The sequence below is a fragment of the Protopterus annectens genome, chromosome 7.part1, assembly GCF_019279795.1.
Source record: "Protopterus annectens isolate FY-2018-M chromosome 7.part1, PAN1.0, whole genome shotgun sequence".
Lineage (NCBI taxonomy): Eukaryota > Metazoa > Chordata > Ceratodontiformes > Protopteridae > Protopterus > Protopterus annectens.
The window spans coordinates 152831578-152854293 of NC_056740.1; the positions used below are offsets into that span (position 1 = coordinate 152831578).

The window sequence follows — 22716 nt, forward strand, 5'->3', positions numbered from 1 at the left end:
TTTTATGTAGTCTTCTTGAATGTTATGTAATTTGAATATGATGGAAGTGCTAAGTGGTGTTCTTTCCTCTCCTACTCAATAACCTACATTCAAGAATTAGTTTACAACTGAAATAGCTCACATGACCTTGACTATCACTTTCTCAGTCTCTACGTCAGCTATATATACTAGAATGTTAAACTTCCCAGGCACTACTTTTATCTTGAGAGCTGCAAGTTAAATGACAATTTTATCTGGAGATGACTTTTTTTTATCAAATATGCCTTTACAGTACAAGAATCAGAGACAGAAGGTATGCAATTACTGCATATTCTTAATTAAGAAAGGAATCAGATTTCAGATCGCTTTTTCCTGGGTCAAAAAACTCAAATCAGTTTTCTCTTGGAGCAACCAAAATGCCAAACCAATTTATTAAGTGGTGCACAAAAAATATCACTTCTCTATACATTTAATCCTGACTGATTATGTTGTTGTCATATCTAAATATGTTGCATTTTGCTGGAAGATAAAAGCCTTTGAATTTTAGTCTAATGTCTATGGTTAATGAAAGTGTGAGTGCATTATGTAAATGGTATGTATATTTTGTCAAGTTATGCCTTCTTGATGATCTATGTTGTGAGTTGCTCCTTTTCTGACTTGAACATTTTTGCATTATGGCCAGAATTTTTGCTGTAATTTGCAGTGAGAAATCTACATGGAAAATATTACTTACCTCATCTTTTTAATACGTATTTTATGCCCCTTGGCTCTCATCTAAACTAAACTTTCATTTTATTTAGCAGGGATTGCTGCCTTTTATTTTTAAGATATATGTGACATCCCCACACTGGATCAGTAATCAAGGAGCCTGAATCCCCACCATTGACACTAGAGAGGGACATTCACTTAGAATACAAATGGATACACTCAGTATTTCCAGATGCAGCTCTCTGCACAAAGTACAATGTCCCTTAAGACAGCACAGGGTTCATAAGTAGGTACTAGGCTATCTGCCCAATGGCATTTATAAGCCTAGCCAGAATGTGTTGGCTTTAGAGCACAATCAGCCCAGGTTCTGGGTTTCTATTTCTCTCTTCCTCCATGTCGCCAATAAGACTCCCCACTGATATAGTTGTAGAGTTAAGTCGTCAGCCGAGTGCCCAAGCCAATTCCTCCAGCACATTCTCTGTGAAACCAGTGATTCCTGTCCCTGCTCCAAGTAGCTCACACTCGCACTGTGAGATTTGATTTTTCACACACATACCTGGGAAGGGCTGGCACAGATTTACCTGCTATGCCCCCTTCTGCCCAAAGTATAAGGTAGTTATCACTGCCACTAGAAACTCCACAATCAGCTACTCTAAGGCCCTTAAAATAGGGCATCCAATTATACTGTGTAATATTAATACTAATATGTTTGCAGATGACATTGTGATCTGTAGTGGTAGTGGGGAACAGGTAGAGGAGACCCTGGAGAGATGGAGATATGCCCTAAAGAGAAGAGGAACGAAGGTCAGCAGGACTAAGACAGAATATATGTGTGTGAATGACAGGGAGGATAGAGGAATGGTGAGGATGCAAGGAGTACAGGTGGTGAAGGTGGATGAGTTTAAATACTTGGGATCAATAGTTCAGAGTAACGGTAAGTGTAGAAGAGACGTGAAGAAGAGAGTACAGGCAGGATGGAGTGGGTGGAGAAAAGTGTGTCAGGAGTGATTTGTGACAGACGAGTACCAGTAAGAGTGAAAGGGAAGGTCTAACAAGAGGGTAGTGAGACCAGCTATGTTACATGGGTTAGAGACAGTGGCATTGACAAAAATGCAGGAGCTTGAGCTGGATGTGGCAGAGTTAAAGATGTTAAGATTTGCACTGGGTGTGACGAGGGTGGGCAGGATTAGGAATAAGTATATTAGAGTGTCAGCCCAGGTTGAAAGGTTTGGAGACAAAGCCAGAGAGGCAAGATTATGTTGGTTTGGACATGTGCTGAGGAGGGATGCTGAGTATATTGGGAAAACAATGCTAAGGATGAAGCTACCAGGTAACAGGAAAAGAGGAAGGCCTAAGATAAGATTTATGGATGTGGTGAGAGAGGACATGCAGGTGGTTGGTGTGACACAGCAAGATGCAAAAGAAATGGAAACAGATGATCCACTGTGGCGACCCCTAACAGGAACAGCCGAAAGATGATGATGAATATTAATGCTAATACAAATGGTAGTAGTTGACCAAGACAGATAGGCCTTCAGGAATGGCCCACACAGTGCCACTAAATAAATAAGCACAGGCAAAGATTACTTACCAGCCACAACAAAAGTTTTAAATATATTTAATAAGAAATAAGAGATCATGAAAATACTGAATATATATTTACACTAAACCATAGAGTTCAAATCACAGGAGATATTGAAAACAACACTGATGGACAGACTCAAAGAAAACTATCTAAACTAAGCTTCACTACATTTTCCTGCCTGAATCTAGAAGAATTGCCATTCTCTACTTATTTAATAGAGCAAGGCAGATGTGGTGAATGGTCCTTCCTGTTGTCAAACTCAAGACAAAATACTCAATACTAAGATATTTCTATTTGTAATATCTAAAATTTCCAAGATAGCTGGCAGAATGACCTCATCTGGTTACCTGACAATAGGTTCTCAAACTATTCCCCTTTGAAGCTAGAGACAGTATGTTAGCATAGAAGTGATAAGATGCATACCTAAAGTTTTGCTAATGTTTATGGCAAGTGTCTGGGGCATCCCCTCTTACTGAGCTAATGAACAAAGGCATCTTCTAGACATGCCATCTCCAGTCCTACTCAGAGCAGTGAGAAAAGCACTTCCAAGGCCCAGCAGGTGGTTTAATTAACAGTATTTTTCTTAAAGCAAGAAGCAAGCTAGCTGTTTAACCTCTTCTCTTCCAGTGTCCTTTGCTAACATATATGCATACACTCTCACATGTATATTCCTTCTCTGTCCAGCAGGGCCTACTGTTGATTAAAAAAAAAAAAAAAACACTAGCAACTTTAAACATTTTGATTTTCAAATGCCATAGAGTTCTAATACATTTGTAACATAAGCATTTGTGCAAATCAGTTCGATAATCAAATGCCATACAGTTAATACATTTGTAACACAAGCATCTTGCATAAATCAGTTCGATATTCAAAGTACATCTCATTCTTTACAGAACTCCAGCTGGCTATGCTGGAACTAGTCCATATTATCACAATATATACCTTCTTTTGCTGAGTTTCTCTCACATAAAGCTGTTTGCGCTGACCTTTTAGCTTGACTAACATTTACTTATTTATTTTATTTTACATTTGTTGACCGGGAGAATCAGACTGGATAAATGTCCATTTTCAGCAGAGGCCCGGGGAGAAAAGCTCCAGAGTTTGTAAATATACAAAGGCAAGCAAACACATAGAGTCATTTCACAAATACAGACACCAAGTACAAAACATAACATACTAGAAGTACATAGAGAAAAAAAATATTTTAGCTGCAAATTGTAGTAGCAGGACATGTTAGTTGTATGTCCAGTAATTTCTACTTGAATTAATGAGAGTATGTATAATTCACCCATAGATATGTGTATATTTACAATATTGTGTTTGAGTATGTTGGTGTAAGAAAGAGATGGGGAGTACAGTGAGTAGTAGAGAGCTTTCAGGAGTATAATAGAACTCCTAGTAGATGAGGTTTGCGTATTAAGAAAACTAGTACATGCAGTAAATTAGTATGCAGAGGTTGATGGAGAAAGCCTGAGGGAAAAGCAGGTGTAGAGGGTCAACCTGGGGGAAGGCATGGGCATTGTCTATTGATAAATAGGTGTTCCTTTATTAGTTGCTTAAACTTAATGATAGAATTTGCTGCGGTAATACCAGGGGGCAGTGAGTTCCAGATTTTGCCTATGTAGTTAGGAAATAGGGAGTCTCCTGTTGAGTTGTTGGTTCTGGTGATCTTGATTAAGGTCCTGTCACTAGAACGTAGTTGTCTTGGGTTTTTGTGTATTTTAAGTAAATTAGATGGTGTTGGTTTTTTGTCGGGATATAGTAGAGTTTTTTAGTGAAAACCAGTAGGTGGAAGGTAATGAGATTTTGAAGTTCAAGCCACTTTAATTGTTATAGTGAGTGGCAATGATGTGAATGGCAGGGAGCATTTGTAGCAAATCTGGCAATTTGATTGTAACATGTGTCTAGTTTTATAATTTCTGTTTTGGATAGGTTGGTGAAGATGAGGGCAGCATATAGAAGTGTGGATAGTAGCAGAGTTTGAGTCATAGTAATTTTAGTCTGTTGGTTTAGGTATGTTTTATTTTTTACAGACTGCCTAGTTTTCTGTGTATGTTTTTGACGGTTTGATTTATGTGCAGGTCAAACTTCAGTTTGTTGTAAACTGTAACACCCAGTAGTTTTGTGTGGGTGTCTGAGGAGATAATGGCACCATCATTAGGCATAATACTGAAAGAATCAGTGTCCAAGTTGGATTTATTTGGTTTGAAAATTAGTAATTTGGTCTTTTTGGGGTTCAGTAACAGGTTTTTACTGAGAAACCAAGCTTCAGTGGTTTTGAAGACTTGTTGGGTAGTGGAAAGGAGTGTGAAAGGGTTGGTGGCTGAGCAGACTAGTGTTGAGTCGTCAGCATATTGTATAACAGTAGTATCTTGGGTGATCTTGTTGAGATCATTAATGAATATGGAAAATAATAGAGGGCCTAATATTGCTCCTTGTGGAACTCCAGTTGTAATAGGGAGCAGTGTGGATAGTTTGTTATCCCACCTGACTGCTTGATGTCTACCTATTAGGTAATTTTGAAACCAGGCTAGTGAGTCAGTGGCTAGTCCAAGGTCAGTGAGGGAGTCAAGAAGTTTGGGATGGTTGACCATGTCAAAAGCTTTTGATAGGTCTAAAAATATGGCTGGTGTTAGTTTGCCTAGATTCCAGTTCTGGTTGATTAAGTTGGTGAAGGAGAGGATGGCAGTTGTACTATGGGCTGGGTCTAAACCCATGTTGGGTAGGAATGAGAAGTTGGTTTTTCAGTAGGTATTGCATAAATTGCTGGTGAATACATTTTTCTAATATTTTGGCAAGTGGGGATAATATGGCAATAGGGTGATAGTTGGTAAGGTCTGTACAGGTCCCACCTTTGTGTAATGGGGTGACATATGCTATTTTCCAAATTGTTGAAATTTTGATTTCTGTTATTGATCTGTTCAAGAGAACTGATATTGGATATGCTATCTCATTAGCAGCTATTTGAAGGTATTCGGCTGGAATGTTGCCGGTATACTATAGTATACTCTCCTGCAACTGACAGCATATTATGGGCTACATGTGCAAAGGGCTGCTTATTTAACTCTTCAAAGAAGTCACTTCACTAGCTATTAATTTGACTAAATATTTATTTTATTCTATCTCAAATGCTATAAAATGCAATGTACTTTATTATATCTGATGCCTGTGCAGTGGTATTTGACAACTGCATTGTGTGAGATGGGGAAATCATTATATTGCAGCCACTTCACACAAGTTAAAAAAAAATCCATTACACTATGAATCATTGGTGCATATTTTGATCCTTTTCTGACAGCTCAGTGCACACTAAATTTAGACTTTAATAAATTATTGGTCTTGTGTGGGCAGGTTATCAGTTGTTTTAATTGCAGCAAACATACTTTGCTTTTGTGAAATGCCTTGATGCCAGAGACAAAGTTTGTTATTATTATGCAAATCCAGTACAGGCTCAATTACAGAAAAAAATTACTAGCTTTAAACGCCAGCACTTGTTTCTTTCTGTGAGATATGGAGAGACTATGGCCTTTCTGATAAAGATTAATAGCTATTCTTTTAATTACTTCCTGTTACAGAATTTATCACACATGTTGAAGTTGAATCTGCTTCCGCTTAATTGTTTGTTTGTGTCTTTCGGCTTTTTCCCGGTTAGGGGTCGCCACAGTGGAACTCCGGTCCGCTAATGATTGGCAGTAGATTTTTACGTGTTGGCTTGCCAGGCCTAACGCACAACCTTCAACGAAGGAACGCCCATTCACGCATGTTGCCACACAGAAGACGCTCTAACTGAGAATCGAACGGGCAACGTCTAACTGTGAGGCGACAATGCTACCGTGGTATATTTCTGTAAATTCAGCTCAAGGGTTGCAATTAATGCAGAAACTGTTTCTGTATGGTTAAAATTATACACACACTTCTATTTGTGTAGTTTGTGGTATGGTGGCAGATCTTAATTTTGTTTATATTAGCTGGAAGTTGTGCTTTTAAACTCTATTTTTATATTTTTCTTGAAAGCATTCTTCAGTACCAGATTTGATACTCACCTTGAGAAATGACTAAGGTTTTTTGATTAATTATGGCAGAGTTTGGTCCAAGGATTTTTCTTTTGTTTACATACACAAATCTGTTGAACTACACATGCATTACTGCAGACTTCTGTTTTCCCCTTGTCTGTGTTTAAGACCATGTTTGATCACAGAGCTTCAGGAGTAGTTGTGCTCCTTTTTATTATATTTAATGTATTATATTTGTTCACATTTTGAGGTGCTGGTTATGTTCAAGTTTTAGGGAATTTTCTTCTCAGTCACTGGAGTAGGGTTTAGGCCCTAGGTAGATCGTAAGCAATGCCTCCATATTACAGCCTCTCTTCCTATATGACATTTTGTTTCACAGACTGCTAGTTATTATTTTATGTGGCACTAATTTTGTGTCATGCTTTTATATACATGTTTCTACAGGTTTACTATGGTAAGGTTGAAATGGGTTTGGTCGAACCCACTTCAGACGAAGTCCAGAGGCCGAACAGCAACAATGTCAAACCTGACGTTGTCAAAGTACAAATCTTGCCCCTATCTTGACCCATGATAATGCCCATTCTGAGGTCGAAGTTGAGTCGTGTTTTGACAGTGTTGTTTTTGCAGACATGGGTTACTGATCCCTTCATTCGATGGGGTCCAGTTTGATCTTACTATAGTAAACCATTTCAACAAATGTACAAATAACAGAAAGCTTCACTATGCTGGATTTATTTCTTTGAAATTTAATAATATTCAGTTTTCCCATAAGGGAAAATTTATTTTATTAATTTGTTTTACATTCTGAGATCACTTTGCTCTACTTCAGGACATCCATATGGTAAAATAAAATCAATGACACAATATTTATTAGAAAAGGATCCAAGCTACTGTTTTTTTCAGGTGAACAAATTAAAACTAGGGTGGTTGCAATCCTTTTATAAAAACGTGTACATCAGTTTTTCTGGGCCCGATTCCCATGGTAAATATTGGTATACAACCTTCAGACATTTCAGTTTTGAGAAACCCATATGTTTACTAAATATTTATGCCCATGATAGTCATCTTAAAATCTGTACACACTTATCTCAGTCATAAAAAGGTTTAACATTTGCACAATTCTCTCACATACAAAGCACATCCAAAGCATTGGGGAAAACAATAAACAGGTTTGATTAACACTTGTTTGTTAAACACTTTCATCCAAAAAAAAAACAAAACAAAAACAAAATGGACTTCTTCAGAACAAGTCTTTCAAGTAAAGTTTTTATAGAATTACATGACCACTTATGATGACTTGTTGCCTTAACTTATAAAGAATGGCATTTAATACAATCACAAAACAAAATTGATAGTTACACTGGTATTATAAAATGATAGTCTCAACTATAAAAGTTATTGATATAAAGGATTAATACTATAATTTTGCAGCTTCAATAAAATATTAATGAAAATACATTCATTTTAAAATGGGTGAAACCTAAGCATTCGATTGTGATTGCCAGATAAGTTTGTTAAACTCAGTTTGTTCCTCCCAAGTGCCACCTTATTACAGCTTACAACCATTTCCAACATGCTGAAGGCAAACAAAGTAATTCACATGCTTGTGCGTGTTTCTAAGTGCACTTTTCATGCATTTCTTCTTAGTATCCATTGCATGTTCATAAATACATTTGACTTCTCTCTGTTTTGCCAATATAAAAAGCTTGGCATGTGGCTATAAACAATAAACCAGTAGATAAACAAAATAATGTGCTTTACTTTTAATAGTACTATAATTGTTAATAGTAACAGTGTCAGAATTCGAAATGAAATTACATTATGCACATGTTCCACATTTTTGGCTATTAATTACATTTTTTATTACTGGAGAGTGAAATGCAGACCTGAATCAAAGTTTAGATAAGAAATCTAATATACAATTATTCAGTTTTAACTCAGTAATCTCCTTACATGATTTAATGGATGCTTTTGAATTGGTTAACTTCTTTAAGATCCATTAATCTGTTTATCAGCAATTCTTTTTTTTTTCACAACCAGGCACAAATGTAGGATGCATATTGATTTTGCTTTGATTTCAAAAGCACTAGTTTCAGCAGTTTAATGCAGTACAGAACCAAGATGCATATCTGGCCATTCAGAAATTAAGTTGAACTTAAATCAAAAATATTATATTTTAAATGTGGTGGAACTGTACCCTAAAACCCTAGGCTATTATTAGAAGCCTTCATTAAAAACATGTTTAAAGAAACTATTGATAAACTGGCAGCTTTTTTCTACACACATGAAAAATACACCACCTGGGCAGCCTTTAATACTGAAATTAGATGACATTTTGCTTAGTTCACCTCTTTTCTTAAGAAGCATATGTTACAGAAGCAAATTAATGTATGGAATAATTAAAAAAAATGAAATTCTCAATTTTAAACAGTGACAACCAGAATCAAAATCAACTGCAGGCTAAACTCACCACAATCTTGTATCTACAGTTCTTCTGGTGAGATGCCATGGCAGCTGTAAACTTTTCTGAAAAAGTATGGCTACCTTACAACTCTACGGAATTAACATATATGATAATGATATTGTCAATTTTGTTAAATATTCCAAAAATATACTATGATACTTCTCCTAAGGTTTAGGAATAATGACAGCCTCTTTTTGGACCAACTTTTCCTGTGACCTGCTTCCCTTTCATTACACCTTTCTTTAACATCAAAGTTTAAGTATAGAGACATAAATTGATTACTCTCAAAAATCTTAAAGCTCCTGCTTTTGTTAATATAACTAGCAATGAAATGGTAATTCCTTTTAACTCCTTTCAAGATGAAGGTACTACAGATCTATATTAAATAAATCTAAAATTGCACTTGTTCATAAACCTAACACAGATTAAGGACAACCGTTCATATTTGCCTTTATGGGTTTAATTTTTGTGCAAAAATACAGTCCAAATTAAATTCTCCCTTCTTTTCTTTGGATATTACAAGACTCCACAGGCTAAGTACTCCAAAACTGTTATTGCTGTTAATGATTTTGAAAGAATTAAAATTATTAAACATTGTGCAGTTTTGTGAACCTACTACAGGCAACTCTAATCAGTTGCTGTGATGGAATGGCCATTACACAACCCCTCCTCAATTCCTCAATCCATAATGGTGGCAGGACTTTCTTAATCCACTGATATTTGCATAGAAGGTCTTACTCAAGCATATCTTTCTAATTTATTTTACAGCAGTGATTAACATTACTTCAAGCAAAATTTCAATGTCAGTACTTTGATAACGTCCACTTTATTTAATATTTTGTTATTAAAGACACCTTCAGTAGCTTCAAAATCTATTTCACAAATATATTTTCTTCTAAAAATTAGGTTTTTATGACTTACCTTGTCATTCTTCATACTAGGTTGTAAACTGGATTTAACTGTGGGAAATATGTCTCATTATCCCTTTCAAAAAGCTATATTATATTCAGTTCATGCCATTCCTTCATGCTTACTTGACTTCTGAAAAAAATCCTTTTTTCCCCTCAAGTTATTCTTAGCTTTATCTGTGGTTATTATAATGCCAATCTTCACATTTTTCATCATGCCCCTGAACTAAAACTTCTGGACAGTATGAGCTATTAAATACCATCTAACTCCAAAAGAACTGACCTGGCAACAAACAACTTTAGTTTTAACAAGTTTTCATCTAAACAAGAGAGATGTCCCTTCTTAATTATGATACCTCATTTAGTAACATTTTATATTACAAATGAGAATGTGTCTCCATGCAAAACATAACAGTTAAGAAATTTCAAATTAGTATACTTAAATACTTAAGCATACAAGCTGTCTAACCATGTTAGAAAACATTTGCAAAAATCCAGGGAAGTATTTTACCAACTTATTATGCTTTAACTACAAACTTTTTCTTAATCATCTATACCATAATGTTTATTTCTTTTCTGCAGCCTCATAAGTTTCGTCACAGTTTATAGACATTTACTTAGTGCATTTTTTCAGTGCAACTTTTATCATATAAGGTGGTCTATATTAACATAATGCTGATGGTGATTTTGTACAGAGTTTATTATACATCCGTAGACTATTAATATGGTAAGCTATTTTATCCAGTGCCCTTCTAACCATGGCTTTCTTGCTTATTTTAAAATAAAATGATTATTGAAAAAATAAGTTATTAAAAAACTAGTTCAAACTAAGGACAACAAGAGGATCTAAGGAAGGATGGAGAGAGAGATGATGAGTTACTAGACAATGTAAGTGTATGTGACTGAAATATCAAATTAAATCTAAAACAAGATTGGCAAGTCACATTCGAGATCACACAATAATGTGTTAGTTTTATGTCAATGCATTGCTTAGATGGATGCTACCCATAATAAACTACACAAGATGAAGAGAATATTTTGGTACAATACAAAGTAGATGCATTTTACAAGAAATAGTTTGCCTCCTTAAGCTAGAAAGGAAATCATCCATCCAGATCTTCATTATCACCCTAGCCTGAATTTTGCATATCCAATATGTAGAGCAGCATTTATACGCAACAGGTTCAAACGTCTTAAAAGTCTAAGTAGAACATCTTTACAGCTATTTCATGTCTATTACAGTATGTAACCAGTCAAAACTATATGATAATTCCAATGTGAACACCTGTTGTGCAGGATCTGGTGCTCTTACGGCTTTTAAATATTCCACATAAGGTTCCAGGGTTAATTCTAGGACTCCCCATTGTCTTGTTCCACACAGTTTTTTTTTTTACATTTTCATAATGGTATCTTCTGGGAAAAAACTTGAACCAATCCCTTCATCTATACCTCTTCAACTGACTGGTTAGGGTGTCAAATAACTAAAGTCAGTACACTGAACTGTGTATGTTATTTTGCTGTATTATATTTACTGGAAAAAGAACACGTGCTTGTGCATTGCCATAATAAAGCATCCAAACACTGAAACGATCCATATAGATGTGCAGAGGTTACTCACCTGCAGGTGGTAACTCGTACTCCACCTCAAGTATGACACGTTCACCCACATTCTTCAGGAGACTAATAATTTCATCATGTCGCAGCTTTGTAAGGTTGATCCCATTGACTGATTTAATGTAGTCACCCACATTCAGCTGGTCACTTCTGTAAGAACAGCAAAATAATTTCAGTTTCTATTACTCTCACATTTGCAACGCTTTGATAACAATAATATATGTTAAAATAAACTAATGTGGTTCAAGTAGTAAATCATTATCCAATGAATTATGTCAGTTTAAAACAAAAGTCATAGAAACACTGCTGTAAGAAAGCCAGGATTACATTGTTTCATGCTGCACTATCCGGCTGTCTCTAGTACATGTTAGGAGAGATATTTTCTCATTCAAGTAATACAGTTGTCTATCTACTGGTAAATTAAGCCACAAGCATTACACAAGATTGCTGCAAAGCAGCCACAATTTCCAATGCCTCAGACTCCTTGCATAGTCTACTTTTAAACCTGCCCTTTATAAGCTCTGGGGGGAAAAAAGTGCAAAACAGTTGTGCAAATGCATGTTTACAATATAAACGGCATTTATGGGTGGTATAGCACTCAATGTCAAGTCCATGATAAGGAGGATGTTTATTTTTAATTAAATGTCATTGTGATTTTATACAGCAAGAATAAAAAATGAATAAAATAAAAAGTAACAATAACAGTTTAGGGCTATTTGACATTTGGCTATGAGGAACGGAGCCTATAGCAAAAGTTTACAGATGTCTCCAGTGTTTCACTAGACATGTAAAGCCAGCTTATGATGAATGGAATAAAATAAGATTTTTCAGATGCTTCAAAACTACTTCTGACTTTTTAATTTAACAGTCACCTTAATGAGTTTACCAAAATTCAGAGATGAATTAACCTAACCCATATTTATGAAACAGATACTGCCTCTTGATGTAGTTACATGTAATACAATACCTAGACAGAAAGAGAGACAATGCATCTCTCCTGTACCAGAAACCTACTAAGAAAGTTCCTGTCTCTGCTGTTATTAAAAAGCTTTAGACTGACTCATTTTCTTAACTGGTTCCACAAAAGTATCACATAACAGCAATCCCATAATCTAACTCACCATCTTTCTAACAACTAGCTTGACAATGTTTACATACATGGGAAGTGTGTGTATCAGCAAGTTGGCCCACATGTGAAGTGTACTGCAGATTTTCTCTGCAATAAAAGCCTTGTACAATACCATAAAACTTTAGGTATGCCAGTACAGAAACAGGAGGTAAACATGGATATTGGACAGAAGCTTACTTTAGTCAACTTTAACTTTTTCTTGTCTAGAAGCCTATTCCAATATAATAATAATGGTTACTTACAACATGTCTGCAAGGCTGAATTACATATTGCAGAAATGGTTTCCTAAACAATCTTATGCAAGGAATAGCATTAGAATTGTTATAGTTTTGTTGAGGGATGTTTTTTCTTGTGGCTATGTACAGTATATTACAGATCAGACTGTTGCCTAGGGCTTTCCTTAAGTCTGTTCAACATGGCCTTGTAAATCAATGTCCTATTGAATATTATACCATGAAAAACGAAGACGTGATTGGCCAGTGTGCTGTGCCGGTTGTAATCTTATACTAAGGAAAAAAAGGTCCGTCGATTTTTTCCTATTTTTTCATTAGTAAAACTTTATTTTTAACACTGTTGTTATATGTAAATAATGTTTATTGAAGCTTTAAAGCTTTAAAACGACATTTCATTGCTTTTTTTTGCGTTGCTTTATGTTGCCCATTGTTTATACATTAACAAATTAGCTTAAGGCGAGAAGGAGAAAGCAAGACTTCCGTTTTTTTTAGTTTTTCATATGAATGAGTCATATGAGATTTTTAAAATAAGCAACGGACAAAATCCACTATTTACATCTCCCGTATTTATTTTTTTAACTTTTAATGAACTTAAAAAAGCTTAACAAAAAAAAAAAAATCTTGATCTTGCTTTTTCTTCTGCTTTTAGCGCAGGCACGCAGCGTTCGCAGTACGCAGAACACGCAGACTGCCGCGTGACTGGGGAAGGACAAGGGCAGCAAGGCATTATACTATGCCATTATTTAAGAATTATTTAATAATCTTAAGTATTTTTAAATAATGATAATAGCAATAAATACTGGGTAATGGTAAATAATCTTACCCACGGGGCTTGTTTGGTCCCTTTTGGCTAAAACACCCACAAAAACCGGTGTAATTTAGCATTACCCACACCCAGGCGTGGGTTATTGCTATAATATATCAAACGTTGTATCCATAAAAAATATAGTTAACATCAATATTCTGTAAATATTTACAATGTTTTCTATAATCCAAAACTTGTTCTTAAATTACAAATCCATGTGCCACAGTGCAAATGCAAGTATTGGATATGCTTGCATCACTGGGGGCACCTTAATCTGACTACATATGTCTAAATAAAGGGATATGATTCTGCCCTTTACCAATAATTATGGCACAGAGACCCTTAGCTCACATAAATGGGCTGTTAGTTGGGAATAAACTACTTGCAGGACACTATTATGAAGTCTGGACTGGTAACTTAGCATGTTCAATGTACATATACCTAAAACATTGTTAATATAAATGTGCCTTCTAGGACCAGGCAGAATCTGAAGACAGCCCCTAAGACTACTGTACTTACCTTGTCTAGAAATGTATAAATAATTTTAATCACCTTGTTCTTTGGGTAAAATTACCATGCTAATTCTAATTTAATCCTGTTAATTCTATCAAGTTTAACAAAATATCAGCAGACAAACATGGAAAACATTCATTCACCACTTACTTACCTGATCAATATTAATCAGAGGTGTTAAGGGAGCTGAAATTTACTGGAGAAAACTGGCAAAGGAACAAAGGTAATTGGGTGCAAATAACTGGAGATGGAAAGGTAACAGAATGGGAAGAGGGCAAGAAGTCATTTGGACTGCAGACTAGAGACAGCCTTCTCTATCAGGGATTGATCTCAGAGTATCTGCAAAGAGAAAGAGATAGGGGAATCTTAAATGAAAGACCTGCTTTGGTAGAGTTTTTACTTAAATCTAGAAAGTACAATTGTGTACACTTACCATAAATGTAGATGTTTGAGTGTATTCACTGTTGCAGTCATCACACATGGGTTATCTGCCTGTAGGTAGCCCTCAGTCGGCCTGAATACCAGAGTTTTGGTATTTCTGTGTTGGATGCTGTCGCCTCTTCCATGAATTCAGGTTGTTAGGGGGTATAAAACAAGCAGCCAACGCCATTACATCAGTTTTTCTTGCCCAGGATGTCAGGAGCACCAAAATATGAAGCTATTACATGGTGTGGAACACCTCCAGTAAAAAATAAATACCCCTGCCATAAAAGATGGCCATAAAGAGAATATGTAAAAAGGATAGAGAAAGCCAGGGGGCTGGATGGAGGGAAACTAGGACTGCAACAGTGAATACACTCGAACATCTACATTTATGGTTAAGTGTACACAACTGTACTATGTTCTTCGTGTTTCACTGTTGCAGTCATCACACTTGGGTTGATTCCCACAGCTGAGGAAGGGTGGAGGCAGTCAAGAAGTGTTGGGTCTGGCTAGCAGGCCTTGTAAGACTGCTGTAGCAAATCCAGCTCTGGATTTAGAAAGAATTGGTAAGTGGCAATGCTTAGTGAAGGTGTGCACAGAACTCCAGGTTGCAGCTTCCAGGACGTCCCTATTGGGGACCCCCCTGAGAAATGCTGAAGAGCTTGAAGTATCTCTAGTGAAATGAGTTCTGATCCCCAGAGGGGTTGGTTTTCCATGGTGCTTGTAGCAGAAATGGGTGCAGTGTGCTACCCATTTGGAAATGGTTTGCTTCGAAATGGCATTGCCTTCTGCCCAAGTAGCAAAGCTGACTAGTAGCTGGTCAGATTTTCTGAAAGGCTTAGTCCTGTCAAGGTAGAACCTGAGTTGTCTGTGCATGTCCAATGAGTGCAGGATCCTTTCCACTCTATTCTGAGGATTAGGGAAAAAGGTTGGCAAATGGATGGATTGGTTTAAAGCCACACTGGATACCACCTTGGGTATAAAGAAAGGGTTAGTCCTGAGGGAAACCCTGTCAGCATGGAAAATAATGAAGGGCTCCATCGCCATTAGTGCCTGTAACTCAGACACTGTTCTTGCTAAAGTAATAGCTAGAAGTAAGTCTGTTTTCCAAGAGAGGAATTTTAACTCTGCTGAAGCAGCAGGTTCAAAAGGGGGAAGTGTGAGCTTTTCCAGTACAAAGTTAAGGTCCCAGGCTGGGGTGGGTGCTCTCCTAGGGGGCCTTAAATTGTTAGCTCCTCTCAGGAGCTGCTTGATGAGAGGGTGAGAAAAGAGAGGAGACTCAGTATTATAATGAGCTGAGATGGCAGAGGCATGAATCTTAATGGATGAGAAGGGTAGGCCTCTGTGGAGCAGCTCTGCTAGGTAATCAAAGATTTCAGGTAAGTTGTGCACAGCTGTGTCCTTTCCTTGAGACTGACTCCAAGAATAATATCTTTTCCACTTTTCAGCATTGGATTTCCTAGTACTAGGCCTTCTGGCCTCAAGGATGACGTCCAACACCTGTTTGCTGGGGGATGCTGGTGGTGTACTCATGGGTTAAGCCAGGCTGCAAGGTTTACGGTTTGCAGCTATGGATGCAAAATCTGTCCCTCCTGCTGAGACAGCAGGGAAGGTGTCTGATGTCAGTGCCAGGATGGCACTTTTGTCAGACTGAGTAGGAGTGGGTACCAGTGCTGGCGTGGCCAGTCTGGTGCAATAAGGATTTCCCTTGGCCTCTCCTGTTTAATCTTAAGTAGTACTTTTGAGAGGAGGGGCAGAGGAGGAAAGGCATAAATTGAGAGGTTTTCCCATGTAAAGGATAGGGTGTCCACCTTCCAGGCTCTGCTGTGAGGGCTCCTGGTGCAAAATTTGTTCAATTGGTGGTTTGGGGGGGGGGGGGCAAAAAAATGGTCCACCTCCGGAGTTCCCCACCTCTGGGTTAGAAGTTTGAATGAGTTGGGTTCCAGTTTCCACTCGTGAGGGTCCGGTAGATTTCTGCTTAAGTCGTCTGCCAGTGAATTTTGCTTGCCTGGCAGGAACTGAGCTTGTAAGTGCACTTGGATGCTCAAGACTGTGTTCCACGGAGCCATGGCTAACCTGCAGAGTGGGTAAGAATGAGTCCAGCCCTGCGTGTTTATGTACCACATAACTGTGGTGTTGTCTGTCTTTATCAGGAGCTGTCCTGGAAGGATAAGGTATTTGAAGACCGTCAGAGCATTCTGTACAGCTAGCATCTCTTTTTGATTGATATGCAGGGGAATTTGTTCTGGGCTGCATTTGCGTTGAATGCATTTGCCTGCCATGTGAGCCCCCCATGCATAGTCTGATGCATCTGTTGTCAAGGTTTGGGTGGCGAGGGATTGAGTGAAAGGAAGTCCCTTGTTGTGGTTGCATGCTTCTGCCCACCAAAGGAACTCTGCCCTTAGACAAGGTATGATAGGAATCACTGTTTCCAGGTCCTGAGTATGTTGACACCAGAGACTTCTTAAGTACCACTGAAGTTTCCTCATATGCAGTCTTGCATACGGAATTAGCAGAATGCATGAGGCCATGAACCCTAGGGCTTGCAGTATTTTCCTTGCAGATAGCTGGGTTTTGTTGGCCATTAGTTTGAAATAGTTTGTCAAATGGACCTGCTTTTCTGGAGTGAGGAATGCCATCTGGAAAGTTGTGTTCAAGCTTGCTCCCAGGAATACAATTTCTTGGCTGGGCACCAGTTGTGATTTATTTTCATTGATGGTGTATCCCATTGAAGTTAGAAGTCTTTTTACAAATGCCAGGTGCTGAAGTAGCAATTCCTGACTGTCCGCCTGAATCACACAATCGTCCAAGTATGGGTAGATTTGAATATTTCTCTGCCTGCAGTATGCAATGGCTGGAGTCAGGCATTTTATGAATACTCTGGGTGCAGTAGATAAGGCAAAGGGAAGTGCAGAGAACTGATACTGCATAGAGCCTGCCCTGAAATGAAGATATGTCCTGCAAGGCTCCCTTATGGGGATGTGCAGATAAACTTCTTTTAAGTCTAGGGTGGCTAACCAGGCATCCTTGGCTAGCATAGGAAGAAGCTGTTGCAGTGTAAGCATGTTGAATTTTGGGACCACCAGAAAGCTGCTGAGGACTGATAGATCCAGGATCAGGTGCCAAGAGGTCTCTTTTCTGGGCTCCAGGAACAGTCTGGAGTAGAAACCCTGTCTCCTTTGTTCTATTGGAACAGGTTGAACAGCCCTGATATGGAGAAGGGAAAGCATTTGCTTTTGAGCCTCTGCTCACTGGTTTGGAGGAAGGTCTGGCAACCTGCTTCATGTTGGCAGAGTGCAAGTAGAATCTGTATCCCTGGGATACAATGTTTAGAACCCATTGGTCCTGAATAATGGACATACAGTTTTTTGCATGAAGAGCGAGTTTTCCTCCTAAGGGTGCAAGTACTTGGGCATGGCTGGGAAGGATAATTGGAAAGTCATTGTGAACTTTTTCCATAATGTGGTGGCTTACCACTCCCTGGTTTTGAGGTGGAAACACTCCATTGTTTAGATCTCTGCATACCCTGAGACTGTAGTCTTGGTGGTCTGTTTCCCCTTGGTTTGGATTGAGAAGGCCTGAGAGGGACTGGAAAGGACAAGTTTTTTGAAGGCCAATGTCTACTGAATCTAGGTGGCTGCACCTGTCAGAAATCTTTGTTAGCATACATTTAGCTTTTTCTTCCATCTTTTTTAAGAACTTCTTCTGCTTTTGTGACAAACAAAAGCTCCTGATTTAATAGAGCATCTAGTAATTTTGCTTTGACATGGTCAGGAAAGACTTGTTCTTTTAGCCAAACATGCCTTCTCAGTACAGACCCAGTGACAGCAGCCCTGCAAGATGCTTCTAAGGCATCAAACCCACATTGCAAAGTATGTTTACTAACTTGGTTTGCATAATGCATTAACTCTTGTAAATCTTTATTTTCTGCACAATCTGGAAGTAACACCATTTTTTGTTTAACTAGTTCCATAATATGCTACTGGTACTTCAACATGTGAAACTGGCAATTCAAAGCCCTGATGGCAAGAGCTGCAGAAGTATATACCTTCTTACCCAATCTGTCTAAAGCTCTAGAATCCCTGCCTGAAGGGGTAGGGTTTTTGGCTGTAGTAGCCTTAATGCCTTTAGGTCCCTGGGAAATGGTCTCTGGATCTGCAGTAGGATTCTTAAAGAGAAATTTGTGAGACTCAGGTACTCTGTAGTACCTGTCCGGTTTTCTAGGAGCTGGTGGTAAGGTGTCAGGAGTAAGACTGGACTCCAAGACATCATCTACAATATTCAGGGGGTATAGCTAGAGGCCTGTGCTGAGGCAAATCTAAAAAATTCACTGAATCTCTTTTTGGACTGAGGATAGTCCTGGCATTCCCAGCGGAAATGCTCTCAAGGTATGCAAGGTTTCACCAAAAGGGACATGGAGGCGGAGGAAATGGATTCCTCTGCATCTGAATCCTCATAGGTAGATAAGGGTATGTCCTGGTAATCAGAAGGGTTAGAGTCATCAGACTCCTGGTCTGTAGAATCAGAAAGAAATTCAATTCTTTGTCTTTTGGCAGGGGAAAGCTGGCTTCCCCTAATTAGAGCAACAAGGTCTTCAGCCATTCTAAGCATTTGTTTTTGTGGTATGGGAGGATGGGCATGCACTTTGGACGTCGGTTTTCTAGGCGTAGTGCGAACTCTGGGCCTGAGAAACTCAATAGTTTTAGTAGGAAATGAAGTTGTCGGTTTAATATGAATATAGGTAGGTCAGAATACACCCTCAGAAGGTGGTACCTGCACAGCGGCTCCGGACCCATCCAAGGTAGAGACCTCCACAGGTTCCATAGTCGAAGAAGCATCTTGCGGCATACTGGACTCTGAATGGGTCTCAGCAGAGGTCTCTGAATCTGTAGAAGTGGGCATCAGGGGCTGCAAAGTAGTGTTACTGAGTACCGGTGGACTGGCAACAAGCTTAATGGAAGCATCGCCAGCAGTTGACCTATGCGGTCTGTCTGTGCTTTTTCGGAAGATAGGTAGTTGGATGGCTTACCGAAGCCATTTTGGAATATGGAGAATGAGAGCAAAAGAATTTAGCTACAAAAATAGCCCGACGACGAATGGTTCAGGCATTAAACAAGGCACAAAACCGACAGCTAGGGACGCCGTTGTCTAGGCCTAAACAGGTGACGTAGTAAGAATATTTGCTTTCCACAGGCAAGACAATAATTGTTTTCTGACATCAGTTAGAGCAAGAAAAAAGAATCCCCAATGGGGTACTTAGCTTTAGAAGACTTCAGGTCTGAAACTTGAAAAAATGAAAATTTCAGGTAGCGGCCGACCGGTACTTGTGAACTGCTTCTGCTTTGAGCTCCTTCTCGACAAGAAAGACTGATGTAATAGCATTAGCTGCATGTTTTATATCCCCGACGACCTGACATCATGGAAGAGGTAGCAGCAAGACAAACTGAAACAACGTAAAATTTATTGGTAAAACAAAGCTTTCAGTTATAACAACCCTTCTTCAGTGCAAGATAAAAACTGAATTACAATCCTTAAATATCATCCAAAACCAATAATTCAATTAACCACAGCCAATAAAAACATCATACAGTTTTTAAAAAATTTAAAGTAAACAAAATCTACTCATGTAATCATTTTAAACATAACATTCTGTCCTTAAGTATTGGTTTTCATGTATTTAACTTGTTGATACCAGGAAACACATCTGCCTGCAACATTGTGATCCATTCATATTCTTTTAACTCTAATTCATTGTTTAAACAATATTTGTTGTTGCTATTGTTGGATTTCTAATTGCAATAGCATCATTGGCCTTGGTTTTCATCATATCATGGAAGAGGTGACAGCATCCGATGCAGAAATCCCAAGACTCTGGTATTCGGGCAGACTGAGGGCTACCTGCAGGCAGATAACCCAAGTATGATGACTGCAACCAGTGAATACACGAAGAACATCAGAAGCTGCTGTTAAAAAGGGCCAATGAGAGCATATAAAATACTGTACGCTAACTAATAAATCAGACAAGGTTAGAAAAGACTGGCAAGAGAGACTGGATAAGCAATTCAAAAGGAAACAATGGGAAGATGTAGGTATGGCTCTCATGTATGCAATGGAGTCTAAAAGATTTAGGATTTTTGCACAGAAGTTTTTCCATAGATATTTTTATACCCCAAGCAACCTCCAAAGAATTTTTCCTCAGGTAGCTGTCATATTGGAGGTGTGATGGGGGAAAAAAACAAGGTAAATCTGAACATATGTTTTGGGAGTGTAATGAGTTAGCAAACTTGGAAAATTCCCTACAAAGTACTGTGTCAAAAATATTGGGTGAATAAATTGATGTAACTTAGGAAATGATTTTTTGAGCTACGATACAGGATCTGAATTGCCTAGACGTAGTAAAGGTCTTGTTAAGTTTAATTCTGGTGGCTGCCAAAAAAGCAATTTACGAGAAAATGGAAATGAAAGTCTAAACCATCTGTATTTGAAGTAGTGAATATTGTAACAGAGATAAAAGAACAGGAAGTGGGATCTTTAGAAAAGGGTAGGAGCAAATTACATAGAAAAAATGTAAATTGTGGGAATAATACATACATTATAATGCTTTGGAGGAGGAATGAGGTTTAAGGGAAGGCAAGAACTGAGCGGTTTATACTATGTTGGCTTGATAACTGTGCAAAAGAATATATGTGATGTATAATGTTTGTAAATGTGAACATGTAACACGTTTTGTTTTACATAAATGTTCGCCTACGTCTTAAGTGGTAATTCAATAAAGATGTTAACATTAATCAGGAATATGGAGGAGTCACAGCCTATCCTGGCATTCAGTGGGCACAAGAAAGGGAATTTAATCTTTGAGGAGTACTTGCCTATCGCAGGGGTACATAAACACACATGTTTAAACACATACCCCTTCGTAAATTATAGGACTGCCAAACTACCTATAGCAAATCTTTGAAATGTAGGAACAAACAAAAGCATCCAGTAAAAACCCATGCAAGCACAGATAATGTACAGATTCTGCAATGACGGCATCCCCAGAAACAAGTGCTATGAGGCCACAGTGTTAACCACTTTGTTATCCTCCTTGGGAGACTAATCAGTGCAGTAATTCATCTCCTAGCCATTACACTGACCTTCAATTCATCCAGCCTTAGAAGGGCTTGATCACATTTTTAATATTTTCTAGGTGGAACAATAACCGTCTATATTGGATACCTAATATGGTCATTCCAAAATGGTTGATGCTCTCCGTTACTTATCAAACCCAGGTTCTGAAATTTGCAGAAATGTCAATCAGCATAACAGCAGACTTGCTGAGATTTGTTTTGTAGTTAGAAACGTGGATGTCTCTTGTCATACATAGGTTCATAGGTGTGTACTAAGGCTAATGGCCCTGGAGTCTTTACAAGCCTAGCCCATAGAAGTGCCCTGGCATCATGCCGCCCATTGTTAGTTCCCAAGTGCCTCTATCAAGTAGAGCCACTGGAGTGATCACCAGGGTGAACTTTCTATTTCCCATCCACTCATCAAGATTTCTCTTGAAGAGGGCCAGTGAGGTGTGCTGCTTGACATGTATGAGAAGTCTATTCCATAGCATGGGCAGTCTCTGGGTTATGAACCTGTCCCTCCAGCATGTTCTGTTGATTGTGGTAATGAGGTTGAGATCTCTGGAGCGTGTGGTGCAGAGGGATTCAGATTTCTTTAGATGTAGCATTTCTAACAGAGCTGAGTTAGACATGGCTTTGTAAGTCAAGCAGAGATCGCCTCTTAGTAGATGATATGAGAGAGAATAGCTGGATTTTTGTGTACATGTGTTTAAGGCCTAGGATCCTCTGTGAGGTACTTTTGTGGCCTTTCCAGCTATTGCATGTGTCTAGTGAGGTACATGCCAAATGGGGCATTATACTCGATGATTGGCCTAATGAAGGAAGAGTAGAGAGAGATGATGACCTCTTTCTTCCTATTTGCAAAAGCCTTAGTAATGAGATGTGCCACATAGAAGGACTTTCAGACCACAGTGGCAGTGTGGTGGTCGAAGGAGAGGTTGCTGTCAACCTGTGTCCCCAGATCTCTTATAACGTCATCACGGATAGAAAGAACCAGATGACAGCAAACAGTGTAAAGACATTAAGGACAAAAAAATTAGTAATGTGAGGATTATTATATACTGCAGAATACAAAAAGGTCAAGGTATATACTAAAAGTTAGGGGAAATTAAACATCCTGTCAAGTCCAGGTAAAAAACTTTACCAAGTGTGAAGTTGTTCCGAATATCGAAGATAGCTTAGAATAAAATAAATGAAAGTTTAAACAATGTAATACTTTAGAAAATATTCAAC

The 22716-nt window shown here is 38.2% G+C and overlaps 1 protein-coding gene across 4 annotated transcripts in view; it reads right to left on the reverse strand.

Annotated features, from left to right (window-relative positions):
• Positions 1-22716, reverse strand: part of GRIP2 (glutamate receptor interacting protein 2) — a 2580489-nt gene that overhangs the window by 1188006 nt on the left and 1369767 nt on the right. For all 4 annotated transcript variants that reach the window (XM_044078606.1, XM_044078609.1, XM_044078607.1 and 1 more), the window contains exon 4: positions 11276-11421. In XM_044078606.1, coding sequence (XP_043934541.1) covers positions 11276-11421 — 146 coding nt within the window. The remainder of the gene's footprint in view (positions 1-11275; positions 11422-22716) is intronic.